Raw genomic sequence first — 14,217 nt, 5'->3', positions numbered from 1 at the left:
GAAGGCAGGGTGTGGATGGGGGGTCTCTGAGCAGGTTATACCATATTGGGGCTTTTTAGGGGAGAATATGGGGTCCGGAGGGGGTGCGGGTTTGGGGTCCTTTTTGGGGGGGGGGGGCGTGTAAGATTTTTGAGAGGGTCTGAGTCCTTTTGGGGGGAGTGTGGATGCGAGTCTGGCTTTGGGGTCTTGGGGGGAGTCTGGCCACGGGGCTGTTTGTGGGGGGACACCCAGGAAAGGACGTCGGGATACGGGGCCTTTAGGGCTGGGGGTTAATTACCCACTGCCGGGGGTAATTTGGGATAAAGGGGTCCCGGGCTTTGGGGTGCGGGGGGGGGGGGGGCAATGTGGATCCAGGGGGGATCCCCCGGCGCGCGGGGGCAGCTCCGAGGTGGGGGTGCCCGGCGGAGGGGGGCCGGGGGGGATCCCGGGCGGGGGGCGGGGGGCGGCGGGGGCAGTCCCGGGCTGGAGCCTCCCCCGGGCCGGCGCCTCCCCCCGCCCCCCCGCGCCGGGCGGAGCCGGAGCCGAGCGGAGCCGGTGCCGGGGCGGCTCATTGCGGCGCGCCGCGGCGGCAGCATGGCCACCACCGTGCCCTGCACCCGTTTCACCGACGAGTACCAGCTCTACGAGGAGATCGGCAAGTAAGGGCGGCGGCAACCGGCCCCGGTCCCGGCTCCGGCCCCGGTTTGGGGAGGGGGGGGTGGGGGGCGCTGCCCGGGGCTCGGGAAGCCGCTCGGTGCAGACGTGACGCATCCCCCCCCCCCCCCATTCCTCCCCCCACCCCGGGATGGGACACCCGGGACTGGCCCCCCCCCCCCAAGCCCACCCCCCCACCGGGACTGCCCCCCCCCCCCCGGGACCGGCCCTGCCCAGCCCCCACCCCCCCGGTACTGCCCTCCCCCCGGTATTGGCCCTGCCCCCCCCCCCCATGGCCCCCACCCCTTATACCGCCCCCCTCCTGGGGCCTTCCAGCCCTCCCCGGCAGCCCGGACCCCTCAGCTCCTGGGGGACCCCCTCCCCATAGCCCCCCCCGTGTCACCCATCCTTATGGACCCCCACCTTTAGGCTGCCCTGCTGTGTCCTCATCGGCCAGCCCTGAGACCCCAGACTCCTCCTCCATCCCTCCCGATGCCCTGCAGTCCCCAATCCCCCGTCCCTGGAGACCCCCCACTCACTCAGTCCTTACAGCTGCCCTTGACCCTGTGGGCACTCCATCCTTGCAGACCCCCCAACCCCTCCCCACCATTTTCACAGGTTCTCCCAGCACACCTAATCCTGCCCCTGCCTCCTGCAGACCCCCTCATCCTTAAAGCCCCCCTTGCCCCCATTCTCACAGACCCCCTCATCCCCACAGACCACCCCCCAAGTTCCCTGCTCCTTATAGAGCCCCATCCCTCCAGATCCCCCCAAAGCTCCCACAAACCCCCACCCCCTCCAGCCCTTATAGCCCCCCCAATCCCCCTCCCTGGTGCTTACAGCCCCCTACAGACACCCCCCATTTTCCAGACCATCACTGAGTATTTATAGGCACCTGCTCCTTTTAGATCTCCTCCCTTTTCAGAGCCCCCTTTGCCCCTCACCCTGATGGATTTCCCCATCCCTCAGCCCCCCCATTTCCACAGACCCTCCCCCATCTCCACAGAGCCCCCCCATTCCCCCCATCCCTCTGCTCCTTTCAGACCATACTCCCCCCCATCCCCTATTAGACCCTTTTGGGCCTTATATAACTCCCCAAATCCACTCCCCCTTCGGGTCCTTACAGACTCCAGCCCTCCCGGGCCCCCCCGGGCCCTAAAGCCTCCCAGGGCCCCTCTGCTGCCCTGAATCCTTCCAAGCCCCCCAGCCGTGCCCCCCCATCGTGGCCCCCTCGGGTGGGTGTTGTGGGGAGCTGAAGAGGGGCCGATTTTGGGGGGTTCATTTGCCCCCCAAGGCCGTGGGGGTTGCAGTTTCCCCCCCGTGCACGGGCTGGGGGTAAAATGAGGGGAGCAGGAGGGGGTCAGAGCTTTTTTGGGGGGGCGCACCCCCACCTGCCTAGGTCGGGGGGCTGTAGTCCCTCTGGGGGTGCCAGCAGGGGGAACACGGTGCCGATCGGGGGCTGTTCTCTCGGTCTGCCCAAAATCCAGCCCATCCTGGTTGCCATGGCAACGTGGTCCTGTTTCCCCCTTCCCATCTCCCGGTGTAGCCTGCCAGCCATCGCGCATGTGTCCCCCCCTCTCTGGGCTGGGAGGGGGGATTGCTCTCGCCGGGGGGAAACTGAGGCACGGCTCGGGCCACAGCGGTGTGCCCCCCCTCAGGGACTGGCACCCACCGTGTCCCCCCTGTCCACATGGGGAAGGGAGGGGTCAGGGACTTGGGAGCCCCCTCTGCTCCCCTGGTGGTGAGAGGGTCCCCAGTGTTGGGGCCAGCACGGGGCCCTTGGTGCTGGGGACATGGGGACACGGGGCGGTGGCAGCAGAGGCCCTGAACCCTTCCCGGGGCACACGTCCCACGCAGCTCCCTCCCCGCGGCAGGCCTGGGGTGCTGCTGCTCTCAGCCCTGTCCCCAGCCTGTTTTGGGGATCTCCTGTGCGTGCCCAGCAAGGGAGGGGCCTGCCAGGCAGGGACAAGGGTCCTGGAGGGGGGACAGGGGCTGGTGGCACTTGGAGGGGCTGCCGGTGCTTCTGCCTGGCACGGGCACGACCCTGCTGTTCTCATCTCTGTCCCTGTCCCTGGGGGGGGACAGCTGGTGGCTGTCCACACTCGGAGCTGGGTCCTGTGCCCCTGTACCACCGCCACTACCATCATCACCATCACCGCCACCACGGCCACTGCTGCCATCCGGGCCACCCACTGTTCCCATGGCAACGAGCTGCCGGTGCTGGATCCTTCCTGCGACCCCCCCCCCTCCCTCCCGCGGCGCTGCGTGGCACCGAGCCCCCCCCCTCCGCCCTGCCACCCCCCGCTGCCCCCCCAGCAGGGCCCCGTGTGCCAGGGCCTCCCTCCCACCCGTGCCGGGGTTCACCCCCCGCTGCTGAGTCACGGTGGGCGCAGCCCCCTGCCCCGGGGTGCTGAGTCACGGGTGGGAGGCCCCCCCACGCACCCCGGGGTGCTGCGGGGCGTGCTGAGCCCGTCCCTCCCCAGGGGAGCTTTCTCAGTCGTCCGGCGCTGCGTCAAGCTCTGCACCGGCCATGAGTACGCTGCGAAGATCATCAACACCAAAAAGCTCTCAGCCAGAGGTAGGAGCCCCGGGACCACCCCCAGCACCCCCCTGGCACCCCTGGGGGCCACTCCCGGACGTGGATGGTGCCTGGGATAGCCCCTGGTGTCCCTGGCACTTGTGACACCTCTGATACCCCTTGGCATGTGTGACACCTCTGATACTCCTGGTGTCCCTGGCACTTGTGACACCCCTAATTCCCCTGGTGTCCCTGGCACCTCGGATACCCCTAATTCCACTGGTGCCCCTGGCACCTCTGATACCCCTGGTGCCCCTGGCAGGTGTGACACTTATAATTCCCCTGGTGCCCCTGGCACCTCTGACACCTTTGATACCCCTGGTGCCCCTGGCACGTGTGACACCTCTGATACCCCTGCTGCCCCTGGCACCTCTGATACCCGTGGTGCCCCTAGCACCTCTGACACCTTTGATACCCCTGGTGTCCATGGCACATGTGACACCTCTAATTCCCCTGGCAGGTGTGACACCTCTAATTCCCCTGGTGTCGCTGGCACCTCTGATACCCCTGGTGCCCCTGGCACCTTTGACACCTCTGATACCCCTGGTGCCCCTGGCAGGTGTGACACCTCTAATTCCCCTGGTGTCGCTGGCACCTCTGATACCCCTGGTGCCCCTGGCACCTTTGACACCTCTGATACCCCTGGTGTCCATGGCACGTGTGACACCTCTAATTCCCCTGGTGTCCCTGGCATCTCTGATACCCGTGGCACCTCTGATACCCCTGATGCCCATGGCACTTCTGACACCCCTGGTGCCCCTGGCACCTCTGACACCTCTGATACCCCTGGTGTCCCTGGCACCTCTGATACCCTTGGTGCCCGTGATGCCTCTGATCTGCACGTGTGACAGCTGTGACCCCAGCGGTGACAGCGGGCGCGGTGGGAGGGAGGGGTGAGTGCTCCAGGGGTGGGGTCTGGCCCTGTCCATCCCCGTTGTCCCCCTGCTGTGTCCCCCGGGGCCCCTCTGTGTGTCACCTGTCCCTGAGGGGCGTCCTGCAGGTACGCAGGTGTGCAGGCACAGGTGTGAGCTGGGTGTGTGAGCTGTGTGAGCTGTGTGCAGGTGTGAGCTGTGTGTGTGTGCAGGTGTGAGCCCTGTGTGTGTGTGCAGGTGTGAGCTGTGTGTGTGTGTGCAGGTGTGAGCTGTGTGTGTGTGCAGGTGTGAGCTGTGTGTGTGTGTGCAGGTGTGAGCTCTGTGTGTGCAGGTGTGAGCCCTGTGTGTGTGTGCAGGTGTGAGCTGTGTGTGTGTGTGCAGTGTGAGCTCTGTGTGTGTGCACAGGTGTGAGCTGTGTGTGTGTGCAGGTGTGAGCTGGGTGTGTGCAGGTGTGAGCCCTGTGTGTGTGTGTGCAGGTGTGAGCCCTGTGTGTGTGTGCAGGTGTGAGCTGGGTGTGTGCAGGTGTGAGCCCTGTGTGTGTGTGCAGGTGTGAGCTGTGTGCAGGCACAGGTGTGAGCTCTGTGTGTGTGTGCAGGTGTGAGCTGTGTGTGTGCAGGTGTGAGCTCTGTGTGTGCAGTGTGAGCTGTGTGTGTGCAGGTGTGAGCTCTGTGTGTGTGCAGTGTGAGCCCTGTGTGTGAGGTGTGAGCTGGGTGTGTGCAGTGTGTACATGGGTGTGTGTGTGTGCACACATGAGCAGTGGGGGTACCTGAGTGTATGTGCACAGGTGTGTGTGTGCTTGGTGTGCAGGCACAGGTGTAAGCTGTGTGTGTGCAGTGTGAGCTCTGTGTGTGTGTGCAGGTGTGAGCTGTGTGTGTGTGCAGGTGTGAGCTGTGTGTGTGCAGTGTGAGCTGTGTGTGTGCACAGGTGTGAGCTGTGTGTGTGCAGGTGTGAGCTGTGTGTGTGCACAGGTGTGAGCTCTGTGTGTGCAGTGTGAGCTGTGTGTGTGCACAGGTGTGAGCTCTGTGTGTGCACAGGTGTGAGCTGTATGTGTGCAGTGTGAGCTGTGTGTGTGCAGTGTGTACATGGGTGTGTGTGTGCAGGTGTGAGCTGGGTGTGTGCAGGTGTGAGCTGTGTGTGTGCACAGGTGTGAGCTGTATGTGTGCACAGGTGTGAGCTGTGTGTGTGCAGTGTGAGCTGTGTGTGTGCACAGGTGTGAGCTGTGTGTGTGTGCAGGTGTGAGCTGTGTGTGTGCAGTGTGAGCTGTGTGTGTGCACAGGTGTGAGCTGTGTGTGTGCAGTGTGAGCTGTGTGTGTGCACAGGTGTGAGCTGTGTGTGTGCAGGTGTGAGCTGGGTGTGTGCACAGGTGTGAGCTGTATGTGTGCAGTGTGAGCTGGGTGTGTGCACAGGTGTGAGCTGTGTGTGTGCAGTGTGAGCTGTGTGTGTGCACAGGTGTGAGCTGTGTGTGTGCAGTGTGAGCTGTGTGTGTGCAGTGTGTACATGGGTGTGTGTGTGCAGGTGTGAGCTGGGTGTGTGCACAGGTGTGAGCTGGGTGTGTGCACAGGTGTGAGCTGTGTGTGTGTGCAGGTGTGAGCTGGGTGTGTGCAGGTGTGAGCTGGGTGTGTGCACAGGTGTGAGCTCTGTGTGTGCAGTGTGAGCTGGGTGTGTGCACAGGTGTGAGCTGTATGTGTGCAGTGTGAGCTGGGTGTGTGCACAGGTGTGAGCTGTGTGTGTGCACAGGTGTGAGCTGTGTGTGTGCAGTGTGAGCTGTGTGTGTGCACAGGTGTGAGCTGGGTGTGTGCAGTGTGAGCTGGGTGTGTGCAGTGTGAGCTGTGTGTGTGCACAGGTGTGAGCTCTGTGTGTGTGTGCAGTGTGAGCTGTGTGTGTGTGTGCAGGTGTGAGCTGTGTGTGCACAGGTGTGAGCTGGGTGTGTGCAGGTGTGAGCTGTGTGTGTGTGCACAGGTGTGTGTGTGTGTGCAGGTGTGAGCTGTGTGCAGGCACAGGTGTGAGCCCTGTGTGTGTGTGCAGGTGTGAGCTGTGTGTGTGCAGTGTGAGCTCTGTGTGTGTGCAGTGTGTACATGGGTGTGTGTGTGTGCACACATGAGCAGTGGGGGTACCTGAGTGTGTGTGCACAGGTGTGTGTGTGCTTGGTGTGCAGGCACAGGTGTGAGCTGTGTGTGTGCAGTGTGAGCTGTGTGTGTGCACAGGTGTGAGCTGTGTGTGTGCACAGGTGTGAGCTGTGTGTGTGCAGGTGTGTGTGTGTGCAGTCACAGGTGTGAGCTGTGTGTGTGTGCAGTGTGTACATGGGGGTGTGTGTGTGCACACATGAGCAGTGAGGGATACCTGAGTGTGTGTGCACAGGTGTGTGTGTGTGTGCTTGGTGTGTGTGCAGGTGTGAGCCCTGTGTGTGCAGTGTGTACGTGGGGGTGTGAGCTGTGTGTGTGTGCACACGAGAGCAGTGAGGGTACCTGAGTGTGTGTGCACAGGTGTGAGCAGTGAGTGGAGCAGTGCACACACCTGTGTGTGTGAGCTGTGTTTGAGCTGTGTGCACAAGTGTGAGCAGTGAGTGTAACAGTGCACACACGTGTGTGTGAGCTGTGTGTGTGAGCTGTGTGTGTGAGCTGTGTGCACAGGTGTGAGCAGTGAGTGGAGCAGTGCACACACGTGTGTTTATGTGTGTGGGTGAGCTGTGTGCACACCTGTGCACGTGTCCGTGTGCCCTTGAGTGCAGACACATCCAGAGGTGCAGCTGCACACGCCTGCACACGCCTGCACACACATGCAGGAACCACCACGCACAGGGAGCAGCTGCACACTCCACATCACGTACAAACACAGGCACAGCCACACGCACACACACCTGTGCACACACAGCCACGGAGCACACAGAGGTGCACACAGCTGCAGGCACACTCACGTGTGTGCACAGCTGCAGGACACGCACACCCATCACAGCTGCACACCCATCACAGGTACAGCCACAGGTGAACCTGCACACGCGTGCACACATCTGTACCTGTGTACAGGCATGCACAGCCTCACACACGGGCCCACAGGTGAACCTGCACACCTGTGCACACCTGCAGCGTGTGCCTGCCTGTACCCACACACACACACCTGCACACACCTGTGCACACCTGCAGCGTGTACCTGCCTGTACCCACACACACACCTGCACACAGCTGTGCACACCTGCACACACCTGTACACAGCTGTACACACCTGCACACACCTGCAGCGTGTTCCTGCCTGTACCCACATGCCCACCCCACCCCTACATGCACCCCTGCACACCCCTGCACACCCCTGCACACACCTGTGCACAGCTGCAGCATGTTCCTGCCTGTACCCACATGCCCACCCCATCCCTGCATGCACACACCTGACACCCCTGCACGCCCCGACACGCGTGCACAGCCCGCAGGTGCAGCCCCCAGCCCTGCCCGCAGCGCACACCCCCAGGGCCGGGCTGGGGGCAGGTTTGGGGGGCTGGGGGGGTCCGGGCAGGCGCCCCCTGACCACTGCCCCCCCAGACCACCAGAAGCTGGAGCGCGAGGCGCGGATCTGCCGGCTGCTCAAGCACTCCAACATCGGTGAGTGGCCGGGGGCTGGGGGCTCCCAGCGCCCGGGGACGCCCCGGGGGGGGCACAGACACCCGCGGGTGCCACCTGCAGGGGCTGGGACAGGGCACCAGGGGCTGGCACTGAGCCTGTGCCCGTCCCCGTGTGCTCCCCACAGTGCGGCTCCACGACAGCATCTCCGAGGAGGGGTTCCATTACCTCGTCTTTGACCTGTGAGTGGGGCAGGGGGCTGCCAGGGCTGGGGGGGGGTCTCGGGGGGCGCTGGGGCTCTCAGGGTGACGCGGTGCCCGGCTGTGTTCCAGGGTGACGGGCGGAGAGCTCTTTGAGGACATCGTGGCACGGGAGTACTACAGCGAGGCCGACGCCAGGTGAGACTTCCCCCCCTCCAAGCACCCCCCCAAAGCCCTGGACGCCCCCAGCCACCCTGCCCTGTGCCCTGGGGGGGCTGCAGGGACGGGGCAGCTGCAGCAAGGCAGGCAGGGGGGCACCCAGCGGGATGGGGGTGCACCCCCTCGGCCCCTGTGTTCCTGTCACCCCTCCGCTGGCTCCGTGCTGCTGCTGGGTGGGGTGGGGCCCCCAGCTGGGGCACCCCCATATCCCACCTCCCACCCCCCCATTGCCCCCCCCGGCACTGTCATGAGCTGTGCTGGGGGGTGCTGGTGGCAGGTGGGGGTCCCCAGGGCCCCTGGTGTGCTGTCCCCCAGCCCCCCAGTGCCCTGTGTGCCGCCGTGTGCCCCTCCCCGTGGTCTCTGGGCTTTCACAACATTGTTTCTCCCCCTCTCTCGTTCCCCCCATCTCCGCCCCCCGCCCCGTCCCTGTGCCCCTCGTGCCCCTCGCCTCCTCCATCCATTCCCCCCCCCCCGCCCCATCCCTCTGTCCCTCTCGTCTCCCATCACACGTTGCTCGGGCTCTGTGCGTGTCCGTGTGTCCATCTGTGTGTCCGTCCGTCCCACCGCTGCCCTCCGCTCGCTGCCCCACCCCGGCCCTTGCCCTCTGTTTTGCCTCCTTGCCCCCGAAATGCCTCCTCTCCTCCCACCCCCCTCTCCTGCCTCTCCTCCCACCCCTCTGCCCCCGACCTGCCCCCACACCCCGACCCCCCTCTTCCTGCCTCCCACCCCCTTTACCTCATCCCGCCCCCCATTCCCACCCCCTTTACCTCATCCTGCCCCTACCCCTCCATCCCGCCCCCTCCCACGCCCCTTGCCCTGCCCTGCCCCGTGCCCTGCCCCCTCCCCACCCCTAACCCTCCCTCCTGCCCCCGCCCCCGCCCCCCGTTCTGTTTTGCAGTCACTGTGTCCATGAGCTCTTTGCCCGCGTTCCTCCCACCCATCACTTTGCCCCTGAGCAGAGGGAGCCGCAGGTCAGTATCTGGGGGGGGCCGGGGGGGCCATTTCCCCCTCGCTGCCCCCGCTTCCCGGCCCCCTCCGCTCCTCAGGACCCCGCTGTGGGCCTTTCTCCTCGCTCTTTTTTCTCCCTGACCCCCCTTTTTTGCCCCCCAACCCCTCACAGGGATGTTGCCCCCCCCCTCCCCAATGCCCCTGCTCCCCCAGCCAGGCGGGGCCCCCCTTCACCCCCATTTCAGGCTCTCATCCCCTCGCTCCTTCCCTCTTTCTTTCTTGTCTCGTCTCCATCCGCCCCCCCATGCCCTGTTCCCCCCTTCCCCCGTGAGTCCTGTCTGGGGGATCCCAGTGTCTGGGCGGCAGCAGGGATGGGGGGCTCCCGGGGGGGACAGGGGTGGGCACAAAAGCACCCTTGGCGTGGCCCCCGGGGCTCTGTGCCACGGTTGGAGCTCACCTGGTGGGCACTGAGGGGTGCCCGGGCAGTGGCTGTGACCCCCAGGCAGTGACCGTGACCCCCAGGCAGTGACCATGACCCCCAGGATGATCCCCAGGCAGTGACCATGACCCCCAGGATGATCCCCAGGCAGTGACCATGACCCCCAGGATGACCCCCAGGCAGTGGCCATGCCCTCCAGGATGACCCCCAGGAATGACCATGCCCCCCAGGCAGTGACCATGACCCCCAGGATGATCCCCAGGCAGTGACCATGACCCCCAGGCAGTGGCCATGCCCTTCAGGATGACCCCCAGGTAGTGGCCATGACCCCCAGGTAGTGACCATGGCCCCCAGGATGACCTCCAGGCAGTGGCCATGCCCTTCAGGATGACCCCCAGGCAGTGATCATGCCCTCCAAGATGACCCCAGGCAGTGACCGTGCCCCCCAGGCAGTGGCCATGCCCTTCAGGATGACCCCCAGGTAGTGGCCATGCCCTTCAGGATGACCCCCAGGCAGTGACCATGACCCCAGGATGCCCCCCAGGCAATGACCATGACCCCCAGGCAGTGACCATGACCCCCAAGATGACCCCCAGGCAATGACCATGACCCCCAGGCAATGACCATGACCCCCAAGATGACCCCCAGGCAGTGACCATGACCCCCAGGTAGTGACCATGACCCCCAAGATGACCCCCAGGCAGTGACCATGACCCCCAAGTGGTGACCATGACCCCCAAGATGACCCCCAGGATGCCCCCCAGACAGTGACCCCCCAGGGATGACCCCACAGCTGTGACCCCAGTCAGTGCCAGCCCTGGGGTGCCACCCCAGGGGTGATCCCCGAGGGGTCCCTCCCAGGCAGGGATGTGCCCCAGGAAGCAGTGACACCCTCAGGGATGGCCCCTCCTCAGGCAGTGACACCCCCACAGGCGTCCCCTGGGCAGTGACCCACCCCTGGTGGGGCTGTCCCCGAGGGTGACCCCTCTGTGTGACCCCCCAGGGGCGATGCCCCAAGGCTGACCCCCTGGCAGGGCACAGAGGGGTTGTCCTGCACACAAACCCGAGGCCACTGTTGTTTTTGCCAGCCCCCCCCGGGTGCAGGAGGGTTTGGAGGTGCAGGTGGGGGACAGGAGGTGTGGCAGGTGGGGGACAGCGTGCCTCTGACCCCCTCCCGTTTGCACGCAGCCACTGCATCCAGCAGATCCTGGAGGCTGTCCTGCACTGTCACCAGATGGGGGTGGTCCACAGGGACCTCAAGGTAAGCGTGTCCCCCCACCCCCCAGCCATCCCTGTCCCCCTGCCCAGTTCCACAAGCCGGGGGTGGCCTGGTGGCTTCTGGGGACTCACTGACATCGTGCTGGGCTTTGGGGATCCCCTCAGCCTTCAGCACTGCCATCTGCCTTTCCTGGGGATGCACACGTGTGCCCCAGCTGTGGCAGGGTGTGTGCTGCTGGGGGGGTCTCACATTGCCCCGGGGGGAGTGTGAGCTGCTGGCACGGGGGGCACGGGGCTGGGAGCAGCTGGAGCCTGGCTGGGGGCTCAGGGCAGGGCGCAGGAGGGTGGGTGGGATGGGGGGGATGCTGGGATGAGGCCAGCGAGGCACAGGAAGACCCTGAGTGTCCCCCCCTCCCCGTGTCTGTGCCCGGTGCTGCCCGTGCCCGGTGACCGCGCAGCCCGAGAACCTGCTCCTGGCCAGCAAGTGCAAAGGGGCAGCAGTGAAGCTGGCAGACTTTGGCCTCGCCATCGAGGTGCAGGGGGACCAGCAGGCCTGGTTTGGTGAGTGCCATTGCCCCCCTGGCACCCACAGCCCCTGCCCTGTGTCTGCAGTGTTCCTCCACGTCCCCCAAATCCCTGCTCTGTTCCTGCTGTGTCTGCCCCGTGCCCACCCTGCCCTATCCCATACCCACCGTGCCCCTGTGCCCACAGCATCCACCCCATCCTGTCCCATACCCACTGTGTCCATGCCCCCGTGCCCACCCTGCCCTATCCCATACCCACTGTGCCCCTGTGCCCACAGCATCCACCCCATCCTGTCCCATTCCCAGCATGTCCATGCCCCTGTGCCCCCAACGTCCTCTGTGCCCGCCCCTCCCAGCACATCCTGCCCCCTGTCCCAGTCCCGTGTCCTTGTCCCCTCCCCTGGTGGCTCACCTGTCTCCTCACCCTCTCCGTGTCCCTGTCCCAGGATTTGCGGGCACACCTGGCTACCTGTCCCCCGAGGTGCTGCGCAAAGAGGCCTATGGCAAACCAGTGGACATCTGGGCGTGTGGTAAGAGCCAGTCCCTGCCCAGCCCCTGCCAATCCCATCCTAATCCCTGCCCCATCACTGCCCAGTCCCTTTCTGATCCCATCCCACTCCCATTCTGGCACTTGCCGGGCTCCATTCCAGTTTTATCCCATTCCCATCCTCGTATCACCCTCCTTCCCATCCCACTTCTATGCTGGTCCCAGTTCCTGCTCCAGCTCTGACCCCATCCTGGGGCCATCCCGTGCCATGTGCCCTGGCAGTGCCACGCTGTCCCCTGTCTGTGCCACCCTGGCAGCACAGGGAACAGCCCACGTTGGGAATGATCCCTTTGTCACGGGGACACCGCAGGGCTGGAGGGAGCCTGGGGTGCTCTGGGGTCCCTGCACTGCCCTAACCCCCCTCTCCCTGGCTCAGGGGTCATCCTGTACATCCTGCTGGTGGGCTACCCGCCGTTCTGGGACGAGGACCAGCACAAACTCTACCAACAAATCAAGGCTGGGGCCTACGATGTAAGTGCCCGGTACCAACGTGTAGAATGTGAGCTCTGGAACCTCCTGGGACCCGCAGCTCTCCTCAGCAGGCAGAGCCCGGGGTGGCTTTGGTGGCTGGCTGGGGGTGTGGAGCGGCACAGACGCCATGGGGCTGCCCCTCCACAGCTGTCACCCCCGTGTCCCTGTGCTCCCCCAGTTCCCTTCGCCCGAGTGGGACACGGTCACGCCCGAAGCCAAAAACCTCATCAACCAGATGCTGACCATCAACCCCGCCAAGCGCATCACAGCCCACGAGGCCCTCAAGCACCCGTGGGTCTGCGTAAGTGCCCGGTGTCCCCCCGGGGGTGGCAGCCCAGGCCAGTGGCCCTGGCACCCCGTGCTGACCCCGCTGTCCCCCGCAGCAACGCTCCACCGTGGCCTCCATGATGCACAGGCAGGAGACAGTGGAGTGCTTGAAAAAGTTCAACGCCCGGAGGAAGCTCAAGGTGAGGGGGCTGCTGGGGGCAGTGCTTGTCCTGCCAGCACCACCCTGCCCCTCCCTGGGGCTCTCCTGGGGGACCCCTGCCCCAGCACCCCTCAGGGCCTTCCCGTGCCCTTCCATGGGGCACAGTCCCTTCCCATGGGGGGCTGCAGCCCCACTGCTGTGCCTGGTGCCCTGCTGCTGCCTTTGGTGCCATCCTGGTGGCACAGAGTGTGGCACAGTCCCACCCTGTCCCTGCCCCACAACCCACACCCTGTGCCCCACTGCCTGCTCCAGGGCTCCATCCTGCTCCTCGTCCTGCAAACCCCTCTGCCAATTCCCAACTCCCAGTTCCCAATTCCCAGTTCCCAGTTCCCAATTCCCAGTTCCCAATTTCCAATTCCCAATTCCCAGTTCCCAATTTCCAATTCCCAGTTCCCAATTCCCAGTTCCCAATTCCCAGTTCCCAATTCCCAGTTCCCAATTCCCAGTTCCCAATTTCCAGTTTCCAGTTCCCAGTTTCCAATTCCCAGTTCCCAATTCCCAGTTCCCAATTTCCAATTCCCAATTCCCAATTCCCAACTCCCAGTTTCCAATTTCCAATTCCCAATTCCCAATTCCCAACTCCCAGTTTCCAATTTCCAATTCCCAATTCCCAATTCCCAGTTTCCAATTTCCAATTCCCAATTTCCAATTCCCAATTCCCAATTTCCAATTCCCAACTCCCAATTCCCAACTCCCAGTTCCCAATTCCCAGTTCCCAGTTCCCAATAATTCCCAGTTCCCAGTGCTGTGGGCCCCCTCCTGTACTATCCCACCCCCCATCTGTCCCCCTCCATCCTCCCCCGGCTCTCACGCTGTCCCTCCCCACAGGGTGCCATCCTCACCACCATGCTGGCCACCAGGAACTTCTCAGGTAAGGGGGGGCTCCCCGTGGCCGGGGGGGCCGGGGGCCGCAGTCCCCCCCTCCACGCCCCCCCCCGGGCCGGTGCCCCCCTCTCTCTATCTCGCTGTCTTTCTCTCTTTCTCCCCTCCCTTCCTTAACCCCCCCCCCACCCATTTTTTCCCCCCCATCGGTGAGGACGGGGCATGTGCTAGCCCAGGTGGGGGCAGGACGCGGCCCCCCCGCCCCACGCACACAGCAGCAGGTAGTGCCCGCTCCCCGTGTGTCCCCCCCCCCGTCTGCTGGCTGGGGAGGGGGACACGGGGAGGGGGACACGACAACACCAGCCCCCCCCGGCCCGAGGCCAGGGTGATGGGCGCCCCGAGAGCTCTCTCTGGGGGGGGGGGGACGGCGGGGGTCCCGGCTGCAGCCCCTCCGCGCCCCCCTAACAGGAGCTCCGCTCCCTCTCTCTCTCTCCCGGCCCGCAGTGGGCAGACAGACCACCGCTCCTCCCACCATGTCGGCGGCCGCTGCCGGGGCCCCCCTGGGGCTGGTGGAACAAGGTAGACGCGTCCGCAAAGGGCCCCCCCCCGTCCCAGCCCCGCTTGGTCTCTGTGTGTCCCCAGATCCTTCTTCTCCCGACCATCCTCTTCCCTGCCTCCCCACCTCCCCAACGGGTTTCGGGCGCCCTCCTC

At 64.9% G+C, this 14,217-nt stretch overlaps 2 protein-coding genes across 13 annotated transcripts in view; one reads left to right on the top strand and one right to left on the bottom strand.

Annotated features, from left to right (window-relative positions):
- Positions 1-473: 473 nt before the first annotated feature.
- CAMK2B (calcium/calmodulin dependent protein kinase II beta) overlaps positions 474-14,217 on the top strand; it is a 23,385-nt gene continuing 9,641 nt past the window's right edge. For 3 of the 12 annotated variants that reach the window (XM_064400548.1, XM_064400546.1, XM_064400544.1), the window contains exons 1-13: positions 476-638; positions 3,117-3,211; positions 7,614-7,673; positions 7,819-7,873; positions 7,964-8,029; positions 10,626-10,698; positions 11,114-11,216; positions 11,626-11,709; positions 12,103-12,197; positions 12,376-12,498; positions 12,581-12,664; positions 13,513-13,555; positions 14,011-14,085. In XM_064400548.1, coding sequence (XP_064256618.1) covers positions 574-638; positions 3,117-3,211; positions 7,614-7,673; positions 7,819-7,873; positions 7,964-8,029; positions 10,626-10,698; positions 11,114-11,216; positions 11,626-11,709; positions 12,103-12,197; positions 12,376-12,498; positions 12,581-12,664; positions 13,513-13,555; positions 14,011-14,085 — 1,021 coding nt within the window. In that variant the 5' untranslated portion in view covers positions 476-573. Of the gene's footprint in view, positions 639-3,116; positions 3,212-7,613; positions 7,674-7,818; positions 7,874-7,963; positions 8,030-10,625; positions 10,699-11,113; positions 11,217-11,625; positions 11,710-12,102; positions 12,198-12,375; positions 12,499-12,580; positions 12,665-13,512; positions 13,556-14,010; positions 14,086-14,217 lie in introns of all 12 variants that reach the window. The other 9 variants (XM_064400553.1, XM_064400552.1, XM_064400551.1 and 6 more) reach the window with 5 other exon arrangements.
- Positions 4,295-6,828, bottom strand: LOC135286960 (mucin-12; the record flags this gene model as incomplete). The annotated part of the gene is made up of 1 exon (XM_064400215.1): positions 4,295-6,828. A coding segment is annotated over exon 1 (2,523 nt), but the record flags the coding sequence as incomplete, so codon positions are not given.

Source organism: Passer domesticus, chromosome 28 (assembly GCF_036417665.1).
Source record: "Passer domesticus isolate bPasDom1 chromosome 28, bPasDom1.hap1, whole genome shotgun sequence".
In the NCBI taxonomy this organism is placed as follows: Eukaryota; Metazoa; Chordata; class Aves; order Passeriformes; family Passeridae; genus Passer; species Passer domesticus.
Note: the sequence above shows the minus strand (reverse complement) of the source record. Positions and strands in the feature narration are given on the sequence as shown.